A 25,570-nucleotide genomic window follows, 5' to 3' on the forward strand; every position below is an offset into this window, starting at 1 on the left:
AGACACACACACAGTGGGGGTGGGGGGAGGAGAGAGAGAGAGAGAGAGAGAGAGAGAGAGAGAGAGAGAGAGAGAATGTGCATGTCCAGAGTCCAGAAGAGGGCATTAGATCACTCGGAGCTCCAGTTACAGGAAGTTCTGAGCTACTGGCTATGGTCTGGGACCCAAACTCTGGCCCTCATGATTGAGCAGCAGGCATTCTTAATTGCTGAGTCAACTTTCCAGTCTCTCACAATCTTTTTTGATGTCTTAATAGTGTGTCTTCTGTAGAATGTCATATATTACAGTTGGAATCACATGGCATGACAAATAATTCCTATTGTTACAGTGCTTCACTAGTTTCTATAAGGTTCTGGGTTTGAATCTCATCCCAATGGGAGGAAGAAAAAGGGAAGAGAGAGAGGGAAAAGAGCAGATCAGAAAAAGCAAGGAATCAGGAGAAAAGAAGAGGGAAGGAATACTGGTAGAGCTATCACATTGTCAGCAGATAACAGCGTCGGAATGTAGTGGGAAACATTAATGCTGGGGTACATATCAATCAATCATGCCCAAAGAATGCATATGAACCTGACTCTTCTCCAGTCATTCAAAGACAATGGAGTGTCACAGAGACACAGAGATGCAAACCATTAAGGACATATACCTCACCTTTGTGTGTGTGTGTGTCTTGCTTCCAGCTACGAAAGAACAAAAAATCACAACTTTGTCTGATTTTTTAACTGGGCTTATTTTCAGTGTTAGAATAGATAACTTTTGCTTCCACGGAGTAATACTGTATGTGGATTGATTAAGCAATCTGGGTTGCAAAGAACAGAACTAAGAACAAGAGGCAACTACTGACCTCAGAGTTATCTGACCCATGAAGTGGGGACGGAGACACAAGATAAAGGAAACACAGCAGACACTGGGCCACTTTGGGCTAAGTTTTTATGTAAGGATGAAGGCAAAGGAATGTCCTGATCATGCTGAATCAAGAGGGCCTGCTGGGAGAGCTGGGTCTTCTGATCTGGACTCCCCACACTGTCCAATATTTACTTGTTTCTGCTTAAGGCATGCAATTTCAGCAGAAATGACTCCATCTTGATTTCTATTTGGTCCCTGTCATTTCAGGAGGAGCTATTGGCCTACTGATTGCTGAGTGAGAAATGATCACTTTTTTTTCAGGAGTGTCACTGGCACATTGCCCATGCCCTAGGGGAAGGCCCCACCTCTGCACACAAACGAGCAGCACTAGCTGGACTCAGTGGATTATAAAAACACATTGTATCCATGTGTAAAAATTTCAAAGAATACAAACCATGTTACTCAAACAAAAAACTGAAAAACAAAAAACAAAACAAAAAATGCTACCCTGAATTTTAGAACCATAGCTCTAAAAAAGTTCTAAAATCTTTGCCTCCAAGGCTATATTTCACATAAACTTTAATGATGTAAACCTAACACATTTGCCACTGACTTCTTTATTTGATTTTCTTTTTTATCTGGAACACTGAGGTGGGAAATATTGGGAAAACATTGCTTTCCTTTCTTTTCCTTCTCTCTCCTTCACTGGCCATGGAACAATATTCCCATTTTTTGTAATCATCCTTTTATTGCCAGCAGCCCCACTCCACTCTCCCTACAACTGGGGTTTTCTAGATAATTTCCCATGAGTCTGTATGCCTTTATTCCTCTATCTCCTTACTGTTCAGTGTGTGCATGCCCTTTTTCCATCAAAAAGAATTACTTTACTTGTCCCTCTGATGTCTAAAACTTTTGATACTTAACATTATCCAAAACATAAAACACCAACCCCTTAGGTCAGGAGTCAATGTTGTACTCAGCCAGCCTCTCCTTGTCGTTTTCATTTCTTGATTAGATACTATCCAAGGGTGGGTCATTTCATACTCTGTGTTCCTATCAATAGCAGGACAAGATCCTGTCCATCATGCGTGCGTAAACTGGACTTTTTTCCTTTTTTCATGAATCTCTTCCTGGTCGTTGTAAGCTTCAGTAACCAAGAGTCATGTCAGTCCTCTGTTGTCTTTAGGTTTCAGGTTCTCAAATTCAAATACAGATAGAAAATTGTGTGTGTGTGTGTGTGTGTCCACATGTTTTTGCATGCCAGAGATCACCACAGATGTTTTCCGTGATGTGTTTTATTTTACTTGTTTATTTTGCATTTTTCTATGTCAGGCTTTCTACTGACCCTGGAGCTCACTGAATGGCTAGGCTGGGTGGCCAACGAGCTCCAGGGCTCTGGCTCTTATGTCTCCCTAGTCATGCTGATGTTCCTGACTCAGTCCTGCCATGTCTGGCTTTTACACGGCAGCTGCTGCACCAAGTTCGGGTCCTTATGCTCACACGGGGTTCTTTAGCAACTGAGCCATGTCCCAATTTCCTAAAAGAATATATTTAGGTTGCACCTTTGTTGGGTATATATATGCATTTCTCTTAAATTATTTCCTCGAAGGCTCAGTTGACTTTTAGGTGCACAACAGCGTATTTCTATTCAGCAGTATCTGGTAGTGAGTGTGTGCCAGATGTTATTGAGGGAACTTTTCCCAACTGAAATGTTCAGGATAGCAGTTTTTTTGTTTGTTTGTTTCAAGACAGGGTTTCTCTGTGTGTTTCTGACTGTCCTGGAATTCACTCTGTAGACCAGGCTGGCCTCAAACTCAGAGATTCACCTGCATCTGCCTCCCAAGATTAAAGATTTAAAGGATTAAAGGCTTGCAACCACCATTGTCTAGCTCAGGATAGTGTTTTAGGAGATATTCCAATCTATTCTAATAACAGGTAAGCAAACTATATTGTTCCAAATTCCTGATGATGCTTTGAGATTTTTCAAATCAACAAATAGTTTTAAACACAAATGAGGCCCTAGGTCTCATCCCAAGAACTGCAAAAGAAAGGAAGGGAGGGAGCAAAGGAAGGGGGGAGGAAGAAAGAAAATTTTTAAAAGCAAGTTCTCCAGAGCAAGGATTGCATTAAGAGCTGGAGACAAAAATAATGAGTGGATATTATGTAACTCTGCTTTTAAGAAGCAAATACTGCATGGCTGGAGAGATGACTCATTGACAAAGGACCTTGCAGCTCCTCCAGAGCATCCAAGTTCAGTTCCCAGCACCCATGCTGCTTGGCTCTAAACTGTAACTCTGGCTTCAGTAGAGCTGAACCTTCTTCTGCTTTCTGTGACCAACTGCACTCATGTACTCTCTCTCTCTGTCTCTGTCTCTCTCTCTCCTGCCTCACGTACACATTCTCTCTCACACACATACACATAAGAAGCACAGATAGCCAAACACAGTTGAAATACTGTGGAATACATATTGCCATAGGAACACACGGTACTGGTAGAATTTCTGAGATAAGTCGGTGACACAGGCCTGGGAGGTCCAGAAAGGAGGAGGCAACCCAGAGAAAGAGATTGAAGAGCTAGAATATGAAGGACTGTCTTGGCAAAGATGTGTGACTATGTGGAGGGGAAGGGGGCAGGACAAGCACTCCTCCAGGCACAAGAACTGTGTGCAAGGTTCCTGATCACTGAAGATATGTTTAGTTTGACTGGACTAGAAAACACAAGGCATAAAGTATCAAGAAATGAAGCTGGAGGCATAACAACAGAATGTCTTAAGTCAGCACTTAAAAGATTTCATTTTGGCTGTGGTATTATAATAAGGTGAAAAGAGACTAGAGGTAGGATTCCTGTGTGCTACTGACATGGTAACGCTGAGAAACATGGAGTCAGTGATTTTAGGCATGCTTGACTTGTGAGAACTAAGAGGATGTGGAGTGAGGGAAGGAAATTAGATGGGTGTTAATGTTACTCATTAGGAAGGAGTCGAGATAAAAACACCCATTGAGGAGAAGATAATGAGTTCAGTGTCAGCCTTGGTCCAAGGCAGTTTTCAGTGTGTGTGAGCCTGAACTCGAGGAGAAACATCTAAGTCAGAAATATAACTGTAAGACTCATCAAAGTAAATTGAAGAAGTAGTGTTGATCCAAGAGATATCAAGGGGCAGTACAACACACACACACACACACACACACACACACACACACACACACTTAGAAGATGAAACTAGATTAGCAGACAAGCAGCAAAAAGTCTTCAAATGATAATTAGGTCTGCACAAAAAAAAAACCTAGAAATGGCCACAAGGTGGGAACAAATGGAAACCAACTCAATTCTCACAGCGATTCTTCACTCTCCCTTTTCTATTAGATATTAAGAAACTTAACGATAATGATAACAAGACATCTCTGTGGAAGACTAGTGAATAAATGAAATAACATACATGTAGTATTTCAGAAGGTGTTATATAGAAAAAAATAATCAAAGGATGTATAGGAAATGCTGGAGATATCTGTCAATTTTATAAGTATAGACAAGTACTTGACCTCATTAAAATTACATTTGGGAAAAGACCCAAAGGCACTGTTTAGTTATCGTAAGAACTTTGCAAGGCATTTAACAATTTGTTTGTTTTGTTTTATTTTTGAGACATGGTCTATGTCTGGAATTCGCTATGTAAACTAGGCTGGTTTAAAACTCGCACAGAAACCCACCGGCCTCTGCCTCCTGAGTGCTGGGATTAAGAAAATGTGCCCCTACGCATGGCTAAAAAATTAATTTCTTGACTGATTCAGAATTTTACCAATTTTTTAAACCAAATGTCTGTCACACATGATTTTAGCTACAACCACAAGGAAGCAAGACAGAATTAATGTTGAGCGTCCACCAGCGCACTTTGCTAGGTAATTTAGAGGGTTCTGGTAATTTCATCAAGATTTGCAGTTTAGTGGATAGATGGGCATACACATGTAATTTTTGGAGTAGTTTAATCACCAGAAACAGCTGAAGTTGAACCAAAGATCTGTATGTACTGGATCTACCTTTAGTTCCTCACAAGATAAATGAACATTCTTAAACCTGACAGAGGGAAACCAAGAAATTACTGCCTGTTCACAACTACCCTTGAGCACTTACTTTACTGAACTCAGTCTACCCAACAATTCTAAGAGCTGTTACTTTAAAAATGTTGGCCCTGATGTGGGAGAGAGTGGAGGAGGCTCAGCAATGCCACAAGGCTGTGCCTCCATCTAAGACAGTTCACCTCAAAGCACCAAGTTTTGCCCACCGCAACAGCTGTTCTGAGGATGATGAAGTAATACCCAGTCATCCGAGTACAAAACCAGAAGCGGGAGGAGTTAGGGCTGGGGCGGAGCCAGTTCCCGGAAGAAGGTAGGCGGACTTACACGCAGCCCTGCCCATCAGCCCCTGCACAACGCAGGAGCCGCCCGGAAAACGCCTGCGCTCCAGGGAGCGCGCAGACGCAGAGCTGCCTCTGGGCGGAACCGGGCGGTCTAATCCTGTGGGAGAGGGAGGCGGTGGCCACGGAGGTGCGCATGCGCAGGCCGTCTTCGCCGCCGCTGGGGAACGCTGACGGGGACGGGGACTGTGTCCGAGCAGAGTGGACGCAGGATGGACGAGGACGTGCTGACCACTCTGAAGATCCTCATCATCGGCGAGAGTGGGGTGGGCAAGTCCAGGTGAGGCGGTGCGCGGCGGGTCTTCGGCCTCTGGGCTGCGGGCTGCTCTCAGGAACGGTCGCCGCGGCCCTATTGGCTCCGCCCCGGCCCGGCGCCCGGCTCAGGCCTCACAGGCCGGGATCCTCACTGCTCGGCGGCCGGGCTTGGGCCTGATCCAGCCGAGACGGTCCGGACCCCGCCGGCCTATTAACCCTCTCGAGTCCAGCCTGCTTGTCAGCCCTAGAGTTCAGCCAGCCTGTCACCCCTCCCTACAATCCAGCTGACCTTTAACGGTAGAGTTCAGCCAGTCGCCATCTCCGGAGCTGGGATCAATAGTAACTTTATCACTTTGCGATTTCAGTAGAACTGAATACTTAATGTTCTACCCAGAAACTTTGGTGACTTAGGTCGCATTCGTGCCTCATTTTAGCGCAATCTTTGTTCCATCATTTATTTATTTGATTGTTTGCAGTGAACGAACTCTTTAGGTAACTGCTTGAACCTCTTAAGTAAGGCACAGGGTTCTTAAGCAGTGAGCCACCAGTAATAAGAGAGATTATTCTTGTTTTGCCACATCATATAAGACATGAAAGGAAAAATACTGTTGTCTTTTTGCTTTGACTCTTTGGGAAGGATTATATTAACGGTAGAGTGGGTGTTGCCATAAGGTTATTATTTCATCCAGGTCTGAACAAAGTTCTCCAGGTGAAGTCATCCTTGCCCTCTGATTATGAATAAATGTTTTTTGAGCTTCTCTTGATCTTTAAGCAGTATTTAAACCCAGAGAGCTAGCAGCAATTTCATATTTGGCTTTAGCTTGAGATCTTCCAATCAACTTTTTAAAGCATTTCATAAAAGACTTAGATTTTTAGGTACTTAAGTATTAGCAAGCTTACTAAATAAATCCGAATCATTTATTAAATAAATCATTCTGTATTTTTAAAAGTTTGTTCCCTTTTAATGTACACTTTTAGTGTCCCATAGTGACATGCTTCTGAATACCAAGGAGCAAATTAAAAGAGCATCCTGTAGCAGTAGAACGATGTGTGCTAAAGTAACGAATAAATCTTTATTGTTACTCTTCTGCACATGGATGATAAACAGCTTATGAATAAAATATAGTTTTACTAGGAATCATACACCTTCATGATCTTTCTTTTCTCCATTTTAATTTGAGAAAGAACCTACATGACGTTTGTTTTGTTTCCTGTCTTTTGGCATAGAGTCTATCTATGTGATCAAGGCTGACCTGGAAATTTTTATGTCACATTGTTGGCCTCAAACTGGGAATCCTCCTCCTTCATCCACCGAAACACAAAGATTACAGGCATGTATCACCCTGCCTGTTTAGAGCTTGTTTTTGAAATCAAGAATAACAGGTTGTCATCTCAATCCAGTATATGGTTGGCTGAGACGATGATTAAATGGGAAAAATTGAGTTTGTTGTTGTCTAGAGGGTTAACTGGAGGTACAGTTAACTACATAACTGAAGTTCCCTTGTATTATTGTTTTTATTTTGTTTAGTTTCTTGAAATAGGTTCTGGTTACATGGACTGTGGGCCTAGGACTAGTTTTGTAAACAGCAGTTGGCCTGGTTCACAATCCTGCTACCTCAGCCTCTCAAGGACTAGGATTTTTTTTTTTTAATTCTGAACTGGTGTGGGAAAGTACTAGGATTATAGCCATACTATACCAGGCTTGGTTCTGATCACACTTTCAAAGTGTGGTAAGTGGATTTCTCTCATCCATTCTCCTATACAGTCTTAATTTGGCAAATGTACTTTAAACTCTTTTTTTAGTACATAATAATGAGTTACAAATTACTCACTAAAATTTTTTCCTAAAATATTTTTGCCCATTTAAAGCAGTATTGGGCCAACATGGTGCTGCATGCTTTTAATACTAGCATTTGGAAGACAGGCAGATGGATCTTGAGTTTAAGGCCTCCCTGGTCTATAGAGACTTCCAGGACAACTAGCGCTATACAGAGAAATTCTTTTTTTAAAAACCAAACAACAACAACAACAACAACAACAACAAATCAGTATTTTATTTAGAGAACTAGAATATTGGTCTGTGATATGTTGTGGAAAATAGTCTTGACTATTTATCTTTGTGGATATGACAAGAATAAATGTCTCTAGTAATAGAAGCCTCTGCCCTTTAAGGCAGATTAGTACAGAAACATTTGTCTTAGACATGATTTTGAAGGGTTGTTGTAACCAGCAGCTGTTTGTCTGTTTTTATGGAGCTAGACCAAGTGAGGTGGCAGTGTTAAGAAATTACTTTAGCAGAGGATAACCTTAGTCTGAATAAGCAGATTGTTTCCTTGTTGCTTTCAGCTGTTAGAAAGTTGCAGTAGAATGAGGTGAGGATTGGTTTGTACCTTGTGTTTGATACTTGAACAGTATAATACTCTTGGAGAATCAGGCTGGAATAGAAACCCTTCAGATACTTAAATGTACAGTTCAAGGCTATGATTCTGTGGCTCAGTTTGGTGAAGTAAAAATGTAGCAAAGTGAGTGTAAGTGCTGGAATGAAATACAGAAATCTACCATGTAAATTACAATTCATTCTACACTCCTTTCCCTCCCATTTTCTAAGTGGATTTTATTTTTACAGTAAGAAATATAGATGAGCTGTTTTAAAAATATTTTTGTTTATGTGTTTGTGAGTGTAGGTCCCCTCAAAGGCCATAAGAGGTACTTGCTCCCCTGAAGCTGGAATTACAGGGGCTCAACTACTGGGAATGGAATGGGCCCTAAGAATAGCAAGTGGTCTTAACTGCTAAACTATCTCCATAGCCCTCCTACTCCGTTTTTTATTTTTAATGTGTTAGACAGACTCTTGAGGCTCACCTGGAATTCACTGCTAACCCGGGCTGGTCTCAAGCCTCAAACTTGGAGCAGTCCTATTTTTTTTTTTCTTCAGCCGTCCAAGTTCTGACATTTCAGGCACCTCCCCCCTCCCCAAAAAAAGACAAACCCTAGCTTCTTCACATTATTATAAATTTAGTATTGTCTACATGGCATACTCCTACCATCTGTAGTTCTATCTGCAAAATATTTTCCTCTTTTAGCTTTGAAAGTAGGAATGTTTTGTATAAGGATACTATGTAAGAACAGTGAATTCTTAATTATTTGTGGGGGTTTATGGATTCCTTTCATAATCTTATAGAGTAAAATACAATACCCACATAGAGTTTAGAACACATTTGGGGCACTGATGTACCCCAGGTTATACTCAGGGTTTGTTTGTATTAAAATGTTTTGCTTCATATGGTACCAGTTCCCTGTCTTTGCTAACTAAGTACTTCTAGTGACAAAGTACCTTTTATAAGGACTAGCAAGTACAGAAAAAACATTTCTGGCTCAATGTCAGGCATATTGTTTTTTTGTTCAGTTAAAATTCTCAATACTATTCTGATTGCCTGCATTTTTTATGGTAATTACAAGGTAATATTAGTCTGCATTTTTTTTTTCAGAGAGGGTTTTTCTATGTAGCCCTGGCTGTCCCAGAACTCTACTTTGTAGATTAGGCTGATCTGCATATATTTGCCTGCCTCTGTCTCTAGTGTGCTGGAACTAAAGGTGTGCATCATCAAACCTGGCTAGACTGCATTTTTGTGGCAGTTGTTTTTTTTTTTTTTTTTTTTTTTGTGATGACCAGGTATACAGGTATGTCTTTTCTATTCTTAAGTTCTAGGTAGCTGGGTGTGTCGGGACAGGATACTTTGAACAAGTAGTTATTAAGAGTCATAAGTTGCTACTTACTTTTGTTTTTTTTTGTTGTGTTTTTGGGACAGGGTTTCTCTGTGTAGCCCAGACTGCCCTGGAACTAGCTCTGTAGACCAGGGTGGCTTTGAACTCAGAGACCCACCTGTGTCTGTCTCTAAGTGCTGGAATTAAAGGCATGTGCCACCATGCTGCACAATATTTTTTATTGAAAATATTTTTTAAACATATTCTCCTCATGGTGCCCCTCCTGTGTCTTTTCCCAGATCTTCCCTACCTCCCCACCAATCCAGTTCAGTACCTACTTTCTCTCTTTAGAAAACAAACAAGCCAATAAACAAATCAGAGTTAAAAAAGCATGTGTACACACATACACACACCATAAACATACAAAATCAGAAATCCTAATGCATAAGCAAATAATCAGTAAGATTAAAAAAATAACCAAACAAAGCACTCTGAGTCAAAAAAAATCTCCCCAAATGCCCTTGAGTTCATTTTGTTTTGGCTGTCCACTTCTGGGTATGGGTCCTGGCCTAAAGTGTGGTTCATGTACATGGTGTCACTTAACTTATGTTGGAAGTAAAGAAAAGTTCATGTCCAGATGCCAAGTAGAAATCTCTAGATTTTTACTGTTCTTTGTTACTTTGACTATATTGTGTCTGTTTTGTGTGAAATAAAACATAGCAGAACTAGGAAAAAAGAGTTTTTTCCTATAATTGATAGTGCTGTTTTTGGCACTACCAGGAGGCTGTTGTGGTCCACGGACACATCACTAGCAGCAGTAATCACGACTTGTAGGGTGTTCCTCAAGACTCTCACTCAGACTCAGCCGGGTGGAATGATGTACTTCAGGAGTTGGTGTGCAGGAGGTTATTAGCTTTGTAAATGTGGGGCTTTAATGAAAAACTATAGTTTATTCTCAAGGAGCCTCTAGTAGGGGACAGTTAACAGTCAGTAAAACAGTGTGGGTCCCACAGAGCCTCAGTGGACCTTTCTAGTCTGCCATTTTCCCGTTCTGTAATATTTTTACCATACACTTTAACCATGGCAGTTATCTCCCGTTGGTTTTCCTCCATTTTGGTTGGCGTTAACTTTTCAGACTGTAGACCAGTCCTTGTCATACTGCCCTTAAAAGCCCTTTGTAGTTGCAGTTGCCTTTCTGGATTCTGTGCTTCCCCCTGCATTTTCCTGGCTGTCATCATCTTTCTCCCTGTTGTTTGACTACACATCTTTATATTTTATTACTTGTTATAATTTGCTGTGCTTGTACATCTTTCAGTCTTTATTTAACACAGAGTGAAATAGTGAGCTCTTTTGATTCCAAGAGACTATTGTTCCCCTGCCATCTGTACCAGTGTGAGATATTGCTTTCTTTTTCTCAGAAGAGTGCACTAATACAGATTTCAACAAAAAGCAAACTGTTGACTCTTGAGAAATTTTGGGTAGAGAGCATAAGGCATATTTGTTAGTGGATTTCTTTAGTCTTGGGAGTCTTAGGAATTTACAATTCAGTTACTGCCTTTTCAATATGCTAATTCCCCTGCAGACCTACATCAGCTCTTCTATCTGTATCTGAATAATCATTGTGTTAAAATGTAACATATGTGTCATATGATTAGAAATAAGCAGTTAAGGTCCTGACCTGTCTTTAACTCTCTTTTAGCCTGCTCCTGCGGTTCACAGATGACACCTTTGATCCAGAACTTGCCGCAACAATAGGTGAGCTAAGTTTAAAAGTACAGTAGAAGTGCCATATATTTTTATGCCTTTGGACTCTGTCTTCATCCCTTCCCTTCTTCTCAGCACCTGCACTGTGTGTAGAGTCCTTGTCTGTGAGACTTAGCTTTGGTGTCCATAAAGCCAAGCACTACTGATATGATGGTTTGCACACATTTTATTCCCGTACTATGGATTATTTTTATTCTGCATCAGATAGTAGTACTTTAAATATTTACTGCATACCACCCACTATCATTATAGTGATGAATATAACAAACTTGGTCAAAGTCAGTTAATTTTATACTTTTAATATTTGCTACAGTATTTATTGTGTATTATAACTTTATATCCTTGATACCAGTAAAATTAGGAGCAGTGATACCAAAATCAGTTGTGTATATGTTCACATGCAAGTATATAGATGATTAGAGGCCAGAGGTTGACATTGGGTTTTCTCCTCTATCACCTTCCATCTTAATCTTTGAGTTAGGGCTTCTCACTGAACCAGAACTTCTCCAGTCTGGCTAGACTGACTGCTTAGCAAGTCCTAGGTGCTATGGTAAAAGTAAAACGGTAGCAAGTGGCTGCAGCTGACAGTGGGCCACGAGGAGCTGTGGTGGTAAAATGCTGTGGTTCCCTGAGTAGCCCCTGGGCCACGAGTGGCAGCAGATCACAGGCAAGGAGCTGCATGGCGGGTGAGAGACTGAGAAGGACAGGCACACCACGCAGAGTGAGGTTGAATATTTATTTAGCGGGTTACGAAGGGAAGGGGAAAGGGGAGAGTGAGGGAGAATGGGGATGTGGAGAGAGAGGCAGAGAGAGAGAAGGAGAAACAGAGAAATAGAGGGGGAAGGGGAGAAGGGAGAGAGGCAGAAGCTACCTCTTCAGGAAAGAGACAGAAAAGGAGGGACTCAGACTGGAAGCTGAAGGAAGATCCACCTGCCTTAGCAGTGGCAGTGGATGGGATAGGGAGTGAGGGGGGCTTGTCTCTTAACGGGACAGGACAGACCAATACACTGGGACCCTCCTGTCTCTGCTTCCCCTTTTACATGGGTGCTAGAGTGTAGACTCATGTCTTCATTATTGTGCAGCAAGCACTTACTGAATGAATCATTTCCCCGCAGCCCCAAAAGCATTTTCGAAATAAAATTTGGAGTGCTTAAAAGTGACTCTTTATCTAGACTATTAAAGAATCTTAATGCCATTGTTAGTGAAGGTAGGAAGTTCCTTTTAATTGGCTTTGTTTTTATTTATTGTGGGATAATTTCAGGTTAGTGAGAAAGTGGGAAATACTAAATATTCTATTCATATTCTCTAAGTGCTGATATTTATCACTTTTGCTTTATTCTTTATGTATGAGCATGTGCACATGTGTATACATATGTGCTCATTCCTCAGGCACTTTATTTTTTTTGAGACATGGTCTTTCCTTGATCAGTAACTTGCCAAGGAGCCTAGGCTGGCTGGCCAGCAAGCACCTCTATCTTAGGGTTACTTTTGCTGTGATGAAATACCCATGACCAAAAGCAACTTAGGGAGGAAAGGCTTTTGTTGTAAGCCACCTTTTTGGGGTGACTTCTGCCGTTCTCCTAGCCACGGTGGATTTGTATATTCCAGGGTAGGAATGTGAGTATTAGAATTATTAGGCAAAAGGAACATAGATATAGGAGAAATAAGAGACCAAACCATAGGATAATATTAGAGGGACATCCAGTGAGTACTGAAAGTCGCCTGCGGTTCATTTCCATTTGCTTAAATACCCCGACCCCGAAAGGTAGGAGTAAGATAAAAAAAAACAAACAAACAAACTGTATTCCCACGATACAAGGAATGAACAGACCAGCTGAAGGATTACAGGCTACATTCTTAGTTAAATGTTCTGTTGCTAAAATAAGATAAGCAATGCTCATACCCTAGACCCAACCACCCGCTGGGTGGAGTCCATAGTTATCTCCCTAAGGGAGTAGAACCTAGTTGTAGCCTTAGACTTTTGCTTGAGGTAGAAACAGATCTAGTTCTTAATACCTGAAATACCAGGTCTGGATATTAGACACACCTGTTGACAATAACCTTGAGAGAGCAGAACTCTCTGACTTGTTATTTGAACCCTTGACTATAACCTTGAAGGAACAGAAATAAGTTCCAACTCTCTGACCTTTAGTCAAGGTAGAATGGACCCATACCTATGATCCCTATCAGGTTTTATTTTGCTTTATCTTTCCACATCACAGTCATGATCCAGGGATGTTGGGGCAGGAAGGCAAACAGAGCAGAAACTTGGAGTAAGGAGCTGATGCGGTGGCTTTGGAGGAGTGTTGCTTACTGGCTTGCTGCTTGTTCCTCAAGGCTTGCTCAGCTTGCTTTCTTAAATACTTCAGTATCACCTTCCCAGGGATGGCATAGCTCACAGTAATCTGGGCCTTCCCACATCAACTTTAATAAAGAAAAATACCCACAGACCTGCCCACATGTCATTCTGGCAGGGTATTTTCTCAGTTGAGCTTCCCACTTCCCAAATGACTTGTGTCTTAGTTGGACTTGTTGACATAAAACTAGCCAGCAGAATATTCCAAGTGCTAGGGTGACAGGTATGTGCTACCATTCCTGGCTTTTCTTCTCTGGGTTCTAGGGATGGAACTCAGGTCCTTAGTCATCTCCCTCTATCCTTCCTTATTTTTTTCTTTATTTGGTTTTTTGTGACAGGGTTTCTCTGTAGCTTTGGAGCCTGTCCTGGAACTAGCTCTTGTAGACCAGGCTCGCCTTGAACTCACAGAGATCTGCCTGCCTCTGCCTCCCGAATGCTGGGATTAAAGGCTTAAAGGCGTGCACTATGCCTTATTCTTACACTTACTTAACACTTACTATTCTTAATCTTACGCTTACTGCCAATAACTTATGCTGCATCGCACACAGGATTATTTTTAAATGAATTGCTTAAGAATATGTTGCAGACTTTTGTCTTTAATATCTAAGTAATTTAATGTCTACTTTCCTAAATGAACAAAGATAAAGTTTTGCCCATTGATAGATTTCCTCAACTACCTATCAATACCCTATATAGCAAAAGTAAAGTTAGGACTAAACTATGTTTTGGTTCAAGCAAATTTAGTCATCTCCAGTTCCTGACCCTTCACTCTGCATTAGGCAGGTTCTCACACTAGTTCAGATTGTCCTGGAACTCACTCTGTAGTGTGCAGTGGTTTGAAAGTAGTGATAACCCCCCTGTCCCAGCCTCCCAGATGTTGGGATTATAGGCTTCAGCTACCATGCCCACATCTCTTCACTCTCTTTTAATTTTATCAGTTCACTGGTCTTTGGTTGTCTGTCCCTGTCTGACAGTTTTGAAGAATACAGGCCAGTTGCTCTGTAGACTGTCCTCATTTTGCTTGCCCAGTGTCTTCCAAGGTAGAGTTTAGTTATGCAGTTTCTTTTGGTAGGAATTCCACAAAAATCTTCTTAGAATATTATAGCAAGAGGTGCCTCGTGTGTATTGTTCTGGTGCTGTTGGTCACATAAGACGCCCCATTCCGTCATTGTAATGTTTTTATTTTTCTCTTTGTAGCTTTCCTGTAGAAAGATTCTTTTGAGAGTATATATATGTCCTGTTTCTTCTCATGGTTTTGTGCTCTTGTTTTAACCTGAAACAGATAGGAAAGATAATACCTGATTCTGTCATCCCAGCTTTGGTTGTCAAATGACTTTTCAAATGCACTTCTGTTGTCCACATTTAATACTTAGATTTCTGTGAGGAATCATTCATCCTTATTTGTTCCTATCAATACAGACTCAAAATGTCTCTAAATTTTTAATACATTTTATTAAGCATTACTTAGCATCTGTATGGCATAAGAAAGGGAATCATTTAAGATACTAGCAAGTCAAACTCCATTTTGTTCTGGTTTTGATGTATTTGCTCATTTTAAACTATGTAATAAAACCTGCTCTTTCAAAGTATGGGTTGTTTTGCTCAGTAATAGATAGTGAAGCATAAACGAGTAGCAACTAACAGGAGGGGAAACTTGACGGAAATGGAATGTTTAGTGAAGAAATAAATCATGTTTAATATAAAAGTGTCATTGTAAACGGAAATAACACAAGGACTCACAGAATGGCAGCCACCATGGATTGTCTATATTACTAAAAAGGCGTTGTCTTTTACCAAAACAAATACTAAAATACTTGCATATAATAAGAATATCTATAATTAGTTCCCTTACTAGGCCCTGAGGTTTTTAAAATCTTTACATTTGGATATGAGATTACATTCTGATTTCTGTTGCAACCATTACACAAATAGGTTTTAAAGATAAAAACAATTGATTCAGTTGTTTTGTCTGTTTTTTTCAGTTGTGAAAATGTTTTATACAAAACCAATATTTTACCTCACAGTAGACTATGAACATATATCTTTGTATGTCAGTACTATAATTAGAGATTAAAATGACTATCATGTATAAAGAAAAATTTTAGATAATTGTTACATATTGTGTTTCACAGTGGTACTTAACTAATTAGCTAACATAACAGAGAGGGAAATACTAAAACACAGTCCCAATATCCCACTATAGAAGACAGCTAAAAAACTTCAAGCCACAAGGCAGATGGACTCAATACTTAAAGCTGTAGCGAGTTTTTCTCTGTCCCACTAACCAGCTCCCAAACAATGCCTTATTAATTATGAAAGATTGGCCAATAGCTTAGTCTTGTTTCTAACAAGCTCTTATAATTAAATTAACCCATTTCTGTTAATTTACTTTTTGCCTTGTGGCTTTACTACCTCACCTCTGTACCTTCTTCTTCCCAGAGTCCTCTCTGCCCTGAAAATCCTGCCTAGCTATTGGCTGTTCAGCTTTTTATTAAATCAATCTAAGTGATACATCTTTATAGTATACAAAAAGATTATTCCACAATAACATTTCCCACTTTTTGTCTAAATAAAAAGAAAATGTTTTAACTCGAACATAGTAAAATTATATACAATAAGAACAATTATCAGGTATTGTCTAAATAGAAAGGAAAGACATTAACTTTAACAAATGAAAGTATCTACAATAAGAAAAATTATCAACTAAGAATTAGGTCCACAATGTCCAGTCTATTCATATTTGGCATATTTAAAGAAAACTCTTATTTATCTTATCATGATGAAGTTTTGTACATAAACCATTTTTGTTATAACTTGTATTACTGTCTTCAAACTTTCTAGACCTCAAAACTAGACAATTTAAACTTGTATGTCTCTTAACCTTATAAACTTTATATCTCTTGTGTGTCTTTTTTGAATTTGGTAGCAAGGAAAACTGTAAAATTATAATTGTCTAGGTTTTAGTCTCTATCAGAGTCCTAAGAAGGATAAAATATTACTTGAGTAAATAGGAAGTACAGAATAGGTAACTTCCAAAACTAAAGAAATGACAGAGACATCTGACTGCCTGGACAGTCAGCACAAGGTTCCCCTGTAATGTGAGGTGTCCATCTTTGGCCTACGGCCTAAATTATCTGGTAGACTTTTATATAAAGAAGGAACTTTGAAGGACTGTTGTACCTTGTCTAGGCAAAGCTTGGCAGTTGCTTTTTTTGTGTCCTGCTTGTCCAATTTGGACAGCATACTATCAGCAATTGAGGCAAGGGCAGTTTCTTGCCCAGTGGGTAACTTTGCACAAAGAAAGCAAACTCCATATGGAGGTTCTTTGATACTCATCATCCTCTCTGAAGTAGATTGGTGCTGCTAGGAGCAGACATATCTCATTGTCATGAAAAGCCTTATTTTATTAAAACCTCTTAAATGCCATATTCTGTAGATTTCTGAAGGTTTGAACACCACCTGTCTATCTAAAATATATCTCTTTTTGACCTTGAAAACATACTTAACTACAAGTTTGATTGTTTTAGGTGGCTAACTGCTAACCTGCATTTCTTTATTATCCTAAATAGTTTGTAATAACATTCAAGGTTTAGAAATTTACTTTGTTAAATGAGCTGCATAGGTACAATACTTTAAACAGTAGTAGAACTGTATATACAGTATGTTCAAACAGAAATAACCTTAAATTTATATCAATATACAAGAATGTCTTAAACAAGAGTAGAAACATGTGCAGTATAACAAACATAACCTTAAATTTGTATTAATATTACAAAAATCCATAGTAATATAAATTATTTAAGACTAGTAATTGCTTTTTTATTTTATAATTAGGATCAAAAATCTACTGTTTTATCCTATTATTTCTATATTGCCCCTTTTTTCTTTCAGAATGATATTCCTTAATCTAATCTTTTTTGTTCAGTGCTTTCCTGACCATTACCAATAACAACTTGTAAGCAACCTCTCTAAATGATGACAAATATCTATTACCCATTGAATAACCAAAAACCTCCCATCCTACCTCTTTGGAATGTGGGCATTGTATTCTTTAGTCTGCTTCCTGTTGTCTGGGGCAATGGCATCTTTGGGGGACCTTGAAAAAATTAGGATAATGGCCAAGTCCTGGGAGAGCTGGGTATAACATTTGTTGTTCAGTTTCAGTGCATTGGGAAAACACAAGGCTTTTCCCAATATAGTACTGGCTAGAATAGTCTGTGAGGCTGGACCATCTCAGCCAGCAGCCTTGAAGTTATTCTGGATGTAGAACTCTGAGAAAACTGCAGCAGAGGCACTCTGAGAGGCTGGATCACCTGGGACACCCATTTTCATTGGTATCTGGTCCTTTTGCTCTGAAAACACACAGGCTTTCAAAGGTGGCATACATTTCTGTGTTAACACAAGTATGGACTGTGTGTTGTACACAAGGCAGCCAAAGATGATTTTTTTTTATTATGTTCGAACAGGTAAATTGTGCGGTACCTGTCTTGTAGTTTTTCGGAGTTTGTTTCTTTATCTGTAGCCAATCAAACCCAATCTCTGTCAACCTTGAAGTAATCCATAGCCTTTTGTATTTTGTGGAAATATAAGCATAATGTTTTCTCTAAATCAATACATTTGACTTCCATTTTAAAATTAAGACATTTAAAAAAAATAGGTTTAATATAGCAGTTCCTTCCACAATCCAGTGTCTCTTAGCAGCTGTTGTCTGTTCATTAGTATTCAAAAAATTCAAACTTAACAAAGCACCATTAGGTCCAAACTCCCTGTTTTATAATTTTTTCCATCCTCAGTTGACTTATTATTATTTTTATTACTTTTCTCTTTTTTTCGATTATATTATTGCTTTATTTTGTTACTGGACAATTCAATACATGTCCATAATATTTTCTTATATTACTTTTCTCTTTAAAGACTATTATTTTAAAACTATTTTTATAAATGTCTATATCCTTTTCCTTTTTTTCCCTTAAGCCTACTCACATTGTTAATATACTGTAACCATTTTTTTTTTCTGTCTGAACCTGCTTTACTGCGTATCTATAACCTTTTCTGTCTTCATGAACAAAACTTAAACTGCTGTGTATCTTAGCTTATGGTGACTGGTGGCTCAAGCCTGATGAGGGAGAGTCTTCTGTTTTGTGTTAATTTCATTGGTTAAATAAAGAGACTGCCCTGGCCCTTTAATAGGACAGAAAATTTAGGTAGGCGGAGTAAACAGAACAGAATGTTGGGAGAAAGAAGCTGAGTCAAGGAGTCGCCATGATTCTCCCACTCCAGGCAGACGCAGGTTAAGATCATTCCTGGTAAGCCAGCTCGAAATGGGTTAGGCCAATATGTAAGAGCTAGCTAATAAACTGAAACTAATGGGCCAGGCAGTGTTTAAAATAATACAGTGTCCGTGTAATTGTTTCGGGGCATAAGCTAGCCATGCGGGCGGCCGGGTGCCGGGGACGCAGCCCCACTGCTCCTATTACAACACAAGCCTGCTGGCAGCAGATGATGCAGTCCTGTACGGTGGCCCACATGAGAGGCTATGGGACTTAGCAACTGCATTCAGTTCTGTTTTTCTGTGTTTGGAACCTTTTTAAAGCTCTTTCAGGTCTTATGTGGAAATATATGGACCTCACATTAGATGTCGTTTGTATTTGGACTTTCTCGTGGACTCCCCAATAATAGGACACAGACTTAACATTATGAAAGCTCAACCAACAGCTTAGGCTTCTTTCTAATTAGCTCTTAACCCATTTCTATTCCTTTACTTTCTGCCTTGTGGCTTTATTACCCCGTCTCCATATTTCCCATCCTGCTTGATTTGAGTCTCTTGGTATCGCTGCCTTCTTCCCAGAGTCCTCTCTGCCCCGAAAATCCTGCCTAGCTATTAGCCATTGAGCTTTTTATTAAACCAATCCAAGTGACAAATCTTCACCATGTACAAAAAGATTATTCCTCAACCTAAAGCAGTGGAGTATCAAGCTACTACAGTGGGAAGAAGTAGAGAAGATGCCACATTGAAGAATGCAGAGCCAGTACGAAAGGCTTCATAAGATGAGGCCCTGCAAGTCAAGACCTCTTGTTGATGAAAATATGTTTGGAGTGATGAAGCTGAGAAGCTATACAAACAAGCCATGCCTGCAGAAAATGTTACCTTCTATCAGCGAAGGAGATGATTTCATTTCTAACTTCAGTGACTGTTGAGAAGTGACACACTTAACTGTCTTTCAGATTATTACTGTTTTTGTTGTTGTGTGGAGTTTTGTTATGGTTTAATTTGGATTTCTGTGATAGCTACTGATGTTGATCATATTAAGTTCTTATTTGTTTTCCTGTCCACATATGTGTAAAGTATCTGAGTCTTAAGTTTTCTTGTTTGTTGGGTTGTTTTCTTTTTTAAAATTCATTTTTGTTTTATATGTATTTGTGGTTTGTCTGTACATCACTTGTTCATAGTGCTGGCAGAGGCCAGAAGAGAACCTTCAGTTCTTTGGGACTGTTGTTAGTTGATAAGAGAGTACTGGGAACAAACCCAGATCTTTCAAAAAGGAACATGTGCCATCTTTCCAGCCCTTGTATTGTTTTCTTAATGTTGAAATTTGAGAGCATTTTCTTTTTAATATTCACCATGTAAATTTTTGGTAGGTGTTATTTTCTTTGTAGATATTTTAGACTCACTCTTATTACTTTTCTAATACTACATTTCTAAGTGCACAAATTTATTGCAGTGAAATTCAGTGTATCAACTTTTCCATTTATGTATAATGACTTTGTTGGACCCTAGAGTCCAATTACCAAGGAGGAGTCACCCCAAGGAAATACTGCCACACCGCAGTTGATGTAAAAGCAAGAGGATTTTAATTCTGTCATGACAGGGTCACTCAGCATTCAAGCCAGGGACCCTGAATAGCTGGTACAGGCTACTTTTAAAGCAAAAAGCTACAGAAACAAGGGGGAAGTCTGGGGGTTGTTTTTCATCCTAACTGTATCTGAGGAACTGAGTCAGTATCCCCTGACCAAGGCTGAGGAACTGAGCCAACATCTAAGGGTTATCTTGCCCCAATTCCAATAACTGAGTTCTATCTGGAGAACGTCCACAAGGACACAGCGAGATGGAAAATCCCCAACCTTCTAGTACGTGCATGTGAAGTTGTTAGGTCCTTGGTTCCTGGGGGGGAGGGCACTACTACTGAGAGGCCTCAGAGTTGTCAGAAATGGCTTCAGAGTTATCCTAGAGTTTTACAACTTCAGTATTGTTTTTCTGCTAGCAGAAGGCCACATGTTTTTGTTTTTCTTTTCTTTTTTCTTTTTTTGGTATGGGTATCTAGTTGTTCCAAAACCACTGGCTGAAAAGAATCCACACTAAATAGCTTTCCTGCCCTTATAAAAATGTCAGTTGTCTTTAGGTATCTCAGTGTATTTCTGGATTGTATATATCTGTCCTTATGTTAGTATTTCACTGTCTTCCTTTATGTAGTTTTGTAATAAATCTATAAATTAGCTGTTCTTAATCTTCTCATTTTTTTGCTTCTTCCAAAAGTGTTTGAGCTGTTTTGGTTCTTGTAATGGAAAAATTAAAAATTGCTGTGGATCCCCGAGTAGCTTGCTGTGGGATCCCAGCGGGCAGGCAGTGGACAGGGGGTCCTGAGAGCAGCCAGTCCCAGGCAGGGTTGGCTCATGGGGCCATGTAGCAGGTCTCTGAAGATGGCTGGTCACTGAAGGTGAGCCATGTGGGTGGCGGGTGAGAGAGACAGATAGGCACACCATGCAGAGTGAGGTTAGATATTTATTTAGTGGTTATGGAAGGGAAAGGAGAAGGGCAGAGAGGGAGGGGGAAGAAAGAAGGGAGAGGTAGAAGCTGTCTCTCTGAGAGGGAGATGGAAAAGAGAGAACTCAGGCTGGAAGCTGAAGATCAGCTTGTCTCAGTGGTTGGGGGAGGGAGTGGGCATGGCTTGTCTCTTAAAGAGACAGAACAACCATTACAGTTCTTAGTGGACTTTAGAATTGGTTTGTTTATTTTAAGTAGAAACCGCTGGGATTTTGATAGGCAGGACATTTTTGAGAAGGATTGATTTTTAAAGAGTGTTCATTTCATAAGCATTAAGTAGTGACACAGATTTATACTCACAACTGTCAGGGGCTAGCCTGGACAAAAGTACCTTTCTCCAGGGTGCAGGCGTGGGAATTTAGAAATATAGTAAAGAATATGAAGATGCAAATGAAAATAATAAAATGCAGAAATATCTAGGATAGTATCCAGAGGGAATTCTTCAATGAGTATTGAAAATTCGCCCTTGTTTAATTTCCAACTGATTAGTATATCCCTGACCCCAAAAGGTAGGAGTAAAACAAAAGACTGCATTAATATAACAAATTGAAAGTAGCAGGCTATACCCCTCTGCTCATGCCCTTGACTCATGCCCTAGACCAAACACTCTGTAGGCAAACCACTTCCTGGGTGGAATTCCAAGTTATTTCCATAAAGGGAACTGGAACTTAGTTGGATCCTTAGACTTTTGTTTTAGGTTGGAACCAACTACTTCCCTATTTCAGGAGCACAAGGTCTGGCAACTAGCCACACCCGTTGACAATAGTTTTTACATTATAATTCATAGCAGTAACAAAATTATAGTTACAAAGCAGTGAATGGTTGGGGGTCACTACAACATGAGGAATTATATTAAAGGGTCACAGTATTTGGAAGGTTGTGGACCAGTGCTACATATTTGTCTATACTTATTACTTTCTATTTTTTTAAAAAAATATGAAATAACCATGGAAATAGGTATGAAGTTCTAGCTCATTGTGGTTTTTAATAAGCATGCCACTAATAGATTAAATTAAGCATATCTTAATATGGTTATTGGGCATTTATGTTCTTTGCAGACATGTCTATTGAAATATTGTGGTGATTTAAGTATTTTGTTGTCTTATTATAGAGGTTCTTAGACTTGTGCTGGATTTTCATCTCTTATCAGATACATAATTTGCAAATGTTTTTCACTATTGTGGGGATGATCTTCTACATCTTGGTAATATTCTTTGATGTCATTCCTTTATGGGATTAGTTTTAACAATTTTGTGTGTTCTCCAGGATTTTCTGCAGATAGGATAGTATTGTCCACAAACAATTAGATTTAACAGCCCTTCTCCCATTTGGATACCTTTTTGTTTATGATATTCTTTCTAAGTAACTCTGGCAATAATTTTTTATTATTTTGTATAATGATGAAAGTGGTAAAAGTTGGTGACATTGTGTTTTTACCTTTGGAGAAAAACATTCCATCTTTTACCATTGAGTATGTTATATGTTAGTAGCTGTGGATTTGCTTCAGAGATATAAAATGCTGTTTTGGTTTGAATTGAGAATGGCCTGGAAAATCATGTGGTTAAGACATGGTTTCAGCAGATGAGCTGTTGGGAGGTATTTAGATCATAAGGATTCTGAACTGATCAGTAGACCTATAAATACTGATAAATCACACTTTGATGGTGTTGGGAGATGATGCGAACTTGCAAAAGTAGGAAAGGCCACTAGAGGACTATATCTAGTCCTTGTCTCCTTTGCCCTTCCCTCTGCTTCCTGATTGTCTTGAGCTGAAGAACAAAGGTTCTACTACATGCCCCCTAGCATAATGTGCCTCTTCAGTGGCTGACTTCCATGAGGCTAAGTAACGTGACCCACCAGAACTGTGAGCCAAGTGGAATGTTTTTTTCACTTTAAGTTGTTGTGTTATCACAGCAATAGAAATCTGACGAACAGAAATACCTTTGTCATTCTGAGGAAATTTCCTTCTATTCCTAGTTTGTTGATTTTTTTTTTAATTATGAAAGTGTATTGAATTTTGTCCAATGCCTTTTCTGTGTCAATTAAAATGATCATGCACTTCTTCTTTGCTAATGTAGTATTATTTTGATTGATTACTGTTTTTATGTTTGAAGATTTCCTATTTCTTAGAGTCAATTTTGGGGAACTGGGTTTCTAAGAATTTGTTCATTCATCTGGCTTTTCCAACTTGTTTTCCAGCTTTTATTCAATTATTTTTTCCTTCTGTAAAATTAGCAGAAGTTGAGCATCACTACTCCAAAAATGTGAAATTTGAGTCTATAGCTGAGCACCAACGTGATGATGGGGGTTGTTATGGAGGTGGTCTGAAGTCCAGGAATCTTAAGCAAGTCTGTCCCAAGTGTTTCAGATAAGGATTACCTATCAGAGGCCAAGCAGTTTCTTTATTACTTAACCAATGAAACAATAGATAGAAAGATGACCCTCCTCCATCATTTCCCCTTTTTCTGTTTAAACAAAAAAGAAAAGCTTTAACTTTAACGTAGTAAATTTACATATAGCAAAACAGTTGTTAAGCAAGAATCACAGTTACAATATTTATATCTATTTTATCTTTATCATAATAATGAAAAACTATAACTATCCATTCTTCAACTCCATCAAAGACTCCAGAAGGATATAATATTACCTAAGCAAACAAGAAATAAGTAACTTCTAAAATTCTAGAAATGACAGAGACATCTTGCTGCCTGTATAGTCACTCAAAGTTCTTTTGTACCGTAGGGGCATCTATCTTCAGTCTACAGGCCCATAGTTTCCAGCAGACAGTTCCATGAAGCAGGAAATTCCAAAGGCAGTTCAGTCACTTTCTGCTGTGTCCTGCAGAATGTCTCGTAGACTTTTTCATGAATCAGGAACCCCGAAAGATCATCTCACCTTTAGGCAAGTTCAACAGTCCTCTCTCTGCGGGTTCTCTGTGTCCAGTCTATGCAACAGTCCAGGCAAGAACAGTCTCTTGCCCAAATGGCTAACCAACTCCCTAAGGAACCTCTTCGATTCCCATCTTCTTCTTGAAGTAGCTTGTGCTGCCAGGAGCAGACGTGTCTCATTGTCGTGAAAAGCCCTAAGTTATTAAACTATTTTAAATGCCATATTCTGTAGTTTTTGAAAGATATGAAGAATGCCTATCTGAAATATATCTATGCATATCTAGAAAATCTAACTAACATGACTACAAGCTTGACTATTATTGATGATTATCCATTAACAACCTATATTTCCTAATTATACATTACATATTTAAATGAACTCCACAATCGCAATACCTTAATCAAGAGCAGAAATACTTATACATATAACAGACTTGACCTTAAATTTATATCAATGCAAATTATTCATATCTATATCATATCCCCCTTTAAATGTAAAAGAACATTTATAAACAATATTTGGGAACATGGGCGCAGTTATTTCTCTCCAAACTGCTTCCTGCTGAATGAGGGCGCTGTTAATTAGGTCTTTCATGGTATAACCTGTGTGCCAGGGTCATCTCAGTTGGCAGTTGAGTCAAGTAATTTTTTTTGAGGGTGTTCACAGCAACCTTTCAGGAGGACATGATCTAGCATACCATATTGGGATAGAAGTAATCCACAGGGTCTCATCCTTTGTGAAAACAAAAGAAGAAACTCCTTTCCAAAGCATCATCTCCTTAGACCCAAATTCTGAAGTCATAATACATATATACATAATACATATACCTTACATCCATTCTGGTTTAGCTTGGCAGCCCATGTAATGAAATGTCTCTCTGTACTTAGCTCCTTCACAGTCAAAAATTTTAAAGAAAACACAATAATACAAAGAATCCAAACTCTCTGTGAATTTTCCATTTTTACGTGGCTTATTTTCACTCTATCACTTTATTCTGTGTCTTTAAAGACTTTACCTTTTTTTTTTAAACCATTAACTTTTTTTCCCTCTGTCTCAAGCCTACGTATACTCATCCAACACTGTGATCCATTTAGTGGTCTGTCTGAATCTGTTTTATTGTGAATCTGTAAATTTTTTACTATTCAGGAACACTTTGTTTTGTGCCTTTAAATCACTAAGTTCTTAAGAATCTGAGCTGTGACATTCCTAGGTCAAAAACAGGTACTGCAGGCTTGCCCCGCCCAGTCCAACATGGCGGAGCCACTTGTGACTGGAATCAGTTGCGCCTCTGAGCTGCAGGGCAAAGGGCTGCTCTGGATATTGGCTCCACTTCTCTCCAATTTCAAAATGGAGGATGTACCATTTTCTACTAGCTCTGGGGCCGCCAGGTAGGAGCCGCCCTCAGCACTTTAACTCTCAGACTGAGCGTGCGGCACAGAAACTCTTTTCATCCAAGTTACAGCCAAATCTGACTTGCAGAGCACTGCGCAGTCTGAAAACACGTCTCTGTATGGCTTCAGGAAT

General features: G+C 39.3%; 1 protein-coding gene across 1 annotated transcript in view; it reads left to right on the forward strand.

The window, feature by feature from the left end:
• Nucleotides 1-5,233: 5,233 nt before the first annotated feature.
• The window catches only part of Rab18 (RAB18, member RAS oncogene family), a 39,522-nt gene continuing 19,185 nt past the window's right edge, over nt 5,234-25,570 (forward strand). The window contains exons 1-2 of the mRNA XM_075970763.1: nt 5,234-5,535; nt 10,915-10,970. Of these exons, the coding sequence (XP_075826878.1) occupies nt 5,468-5,535; nt 10,915-10,970 (124 nt within the window). The 5' untranslated portion in view covers nt 5,234-5,467. The remainder of the gene's footprint in view (nt 5,536-10,914; nt 10,971-25,570) is intronic.

This window comes from Microtus pennsylvanicus, chromosome 4, assembly GCF_037038515.1.
Source record: "Microtus pennsylvanicus isolate mMicPen1 chromosome 4, mMicPen1.hap1, whole genome shotgun sequence".
In the NCBI taxonomy this organism is placed as follows: Eukaryota; Metazoa; Chordata; class Mammalia; order Rodentia; family Cricetidae; genus Microtus; species Microtus pennsylvanicus.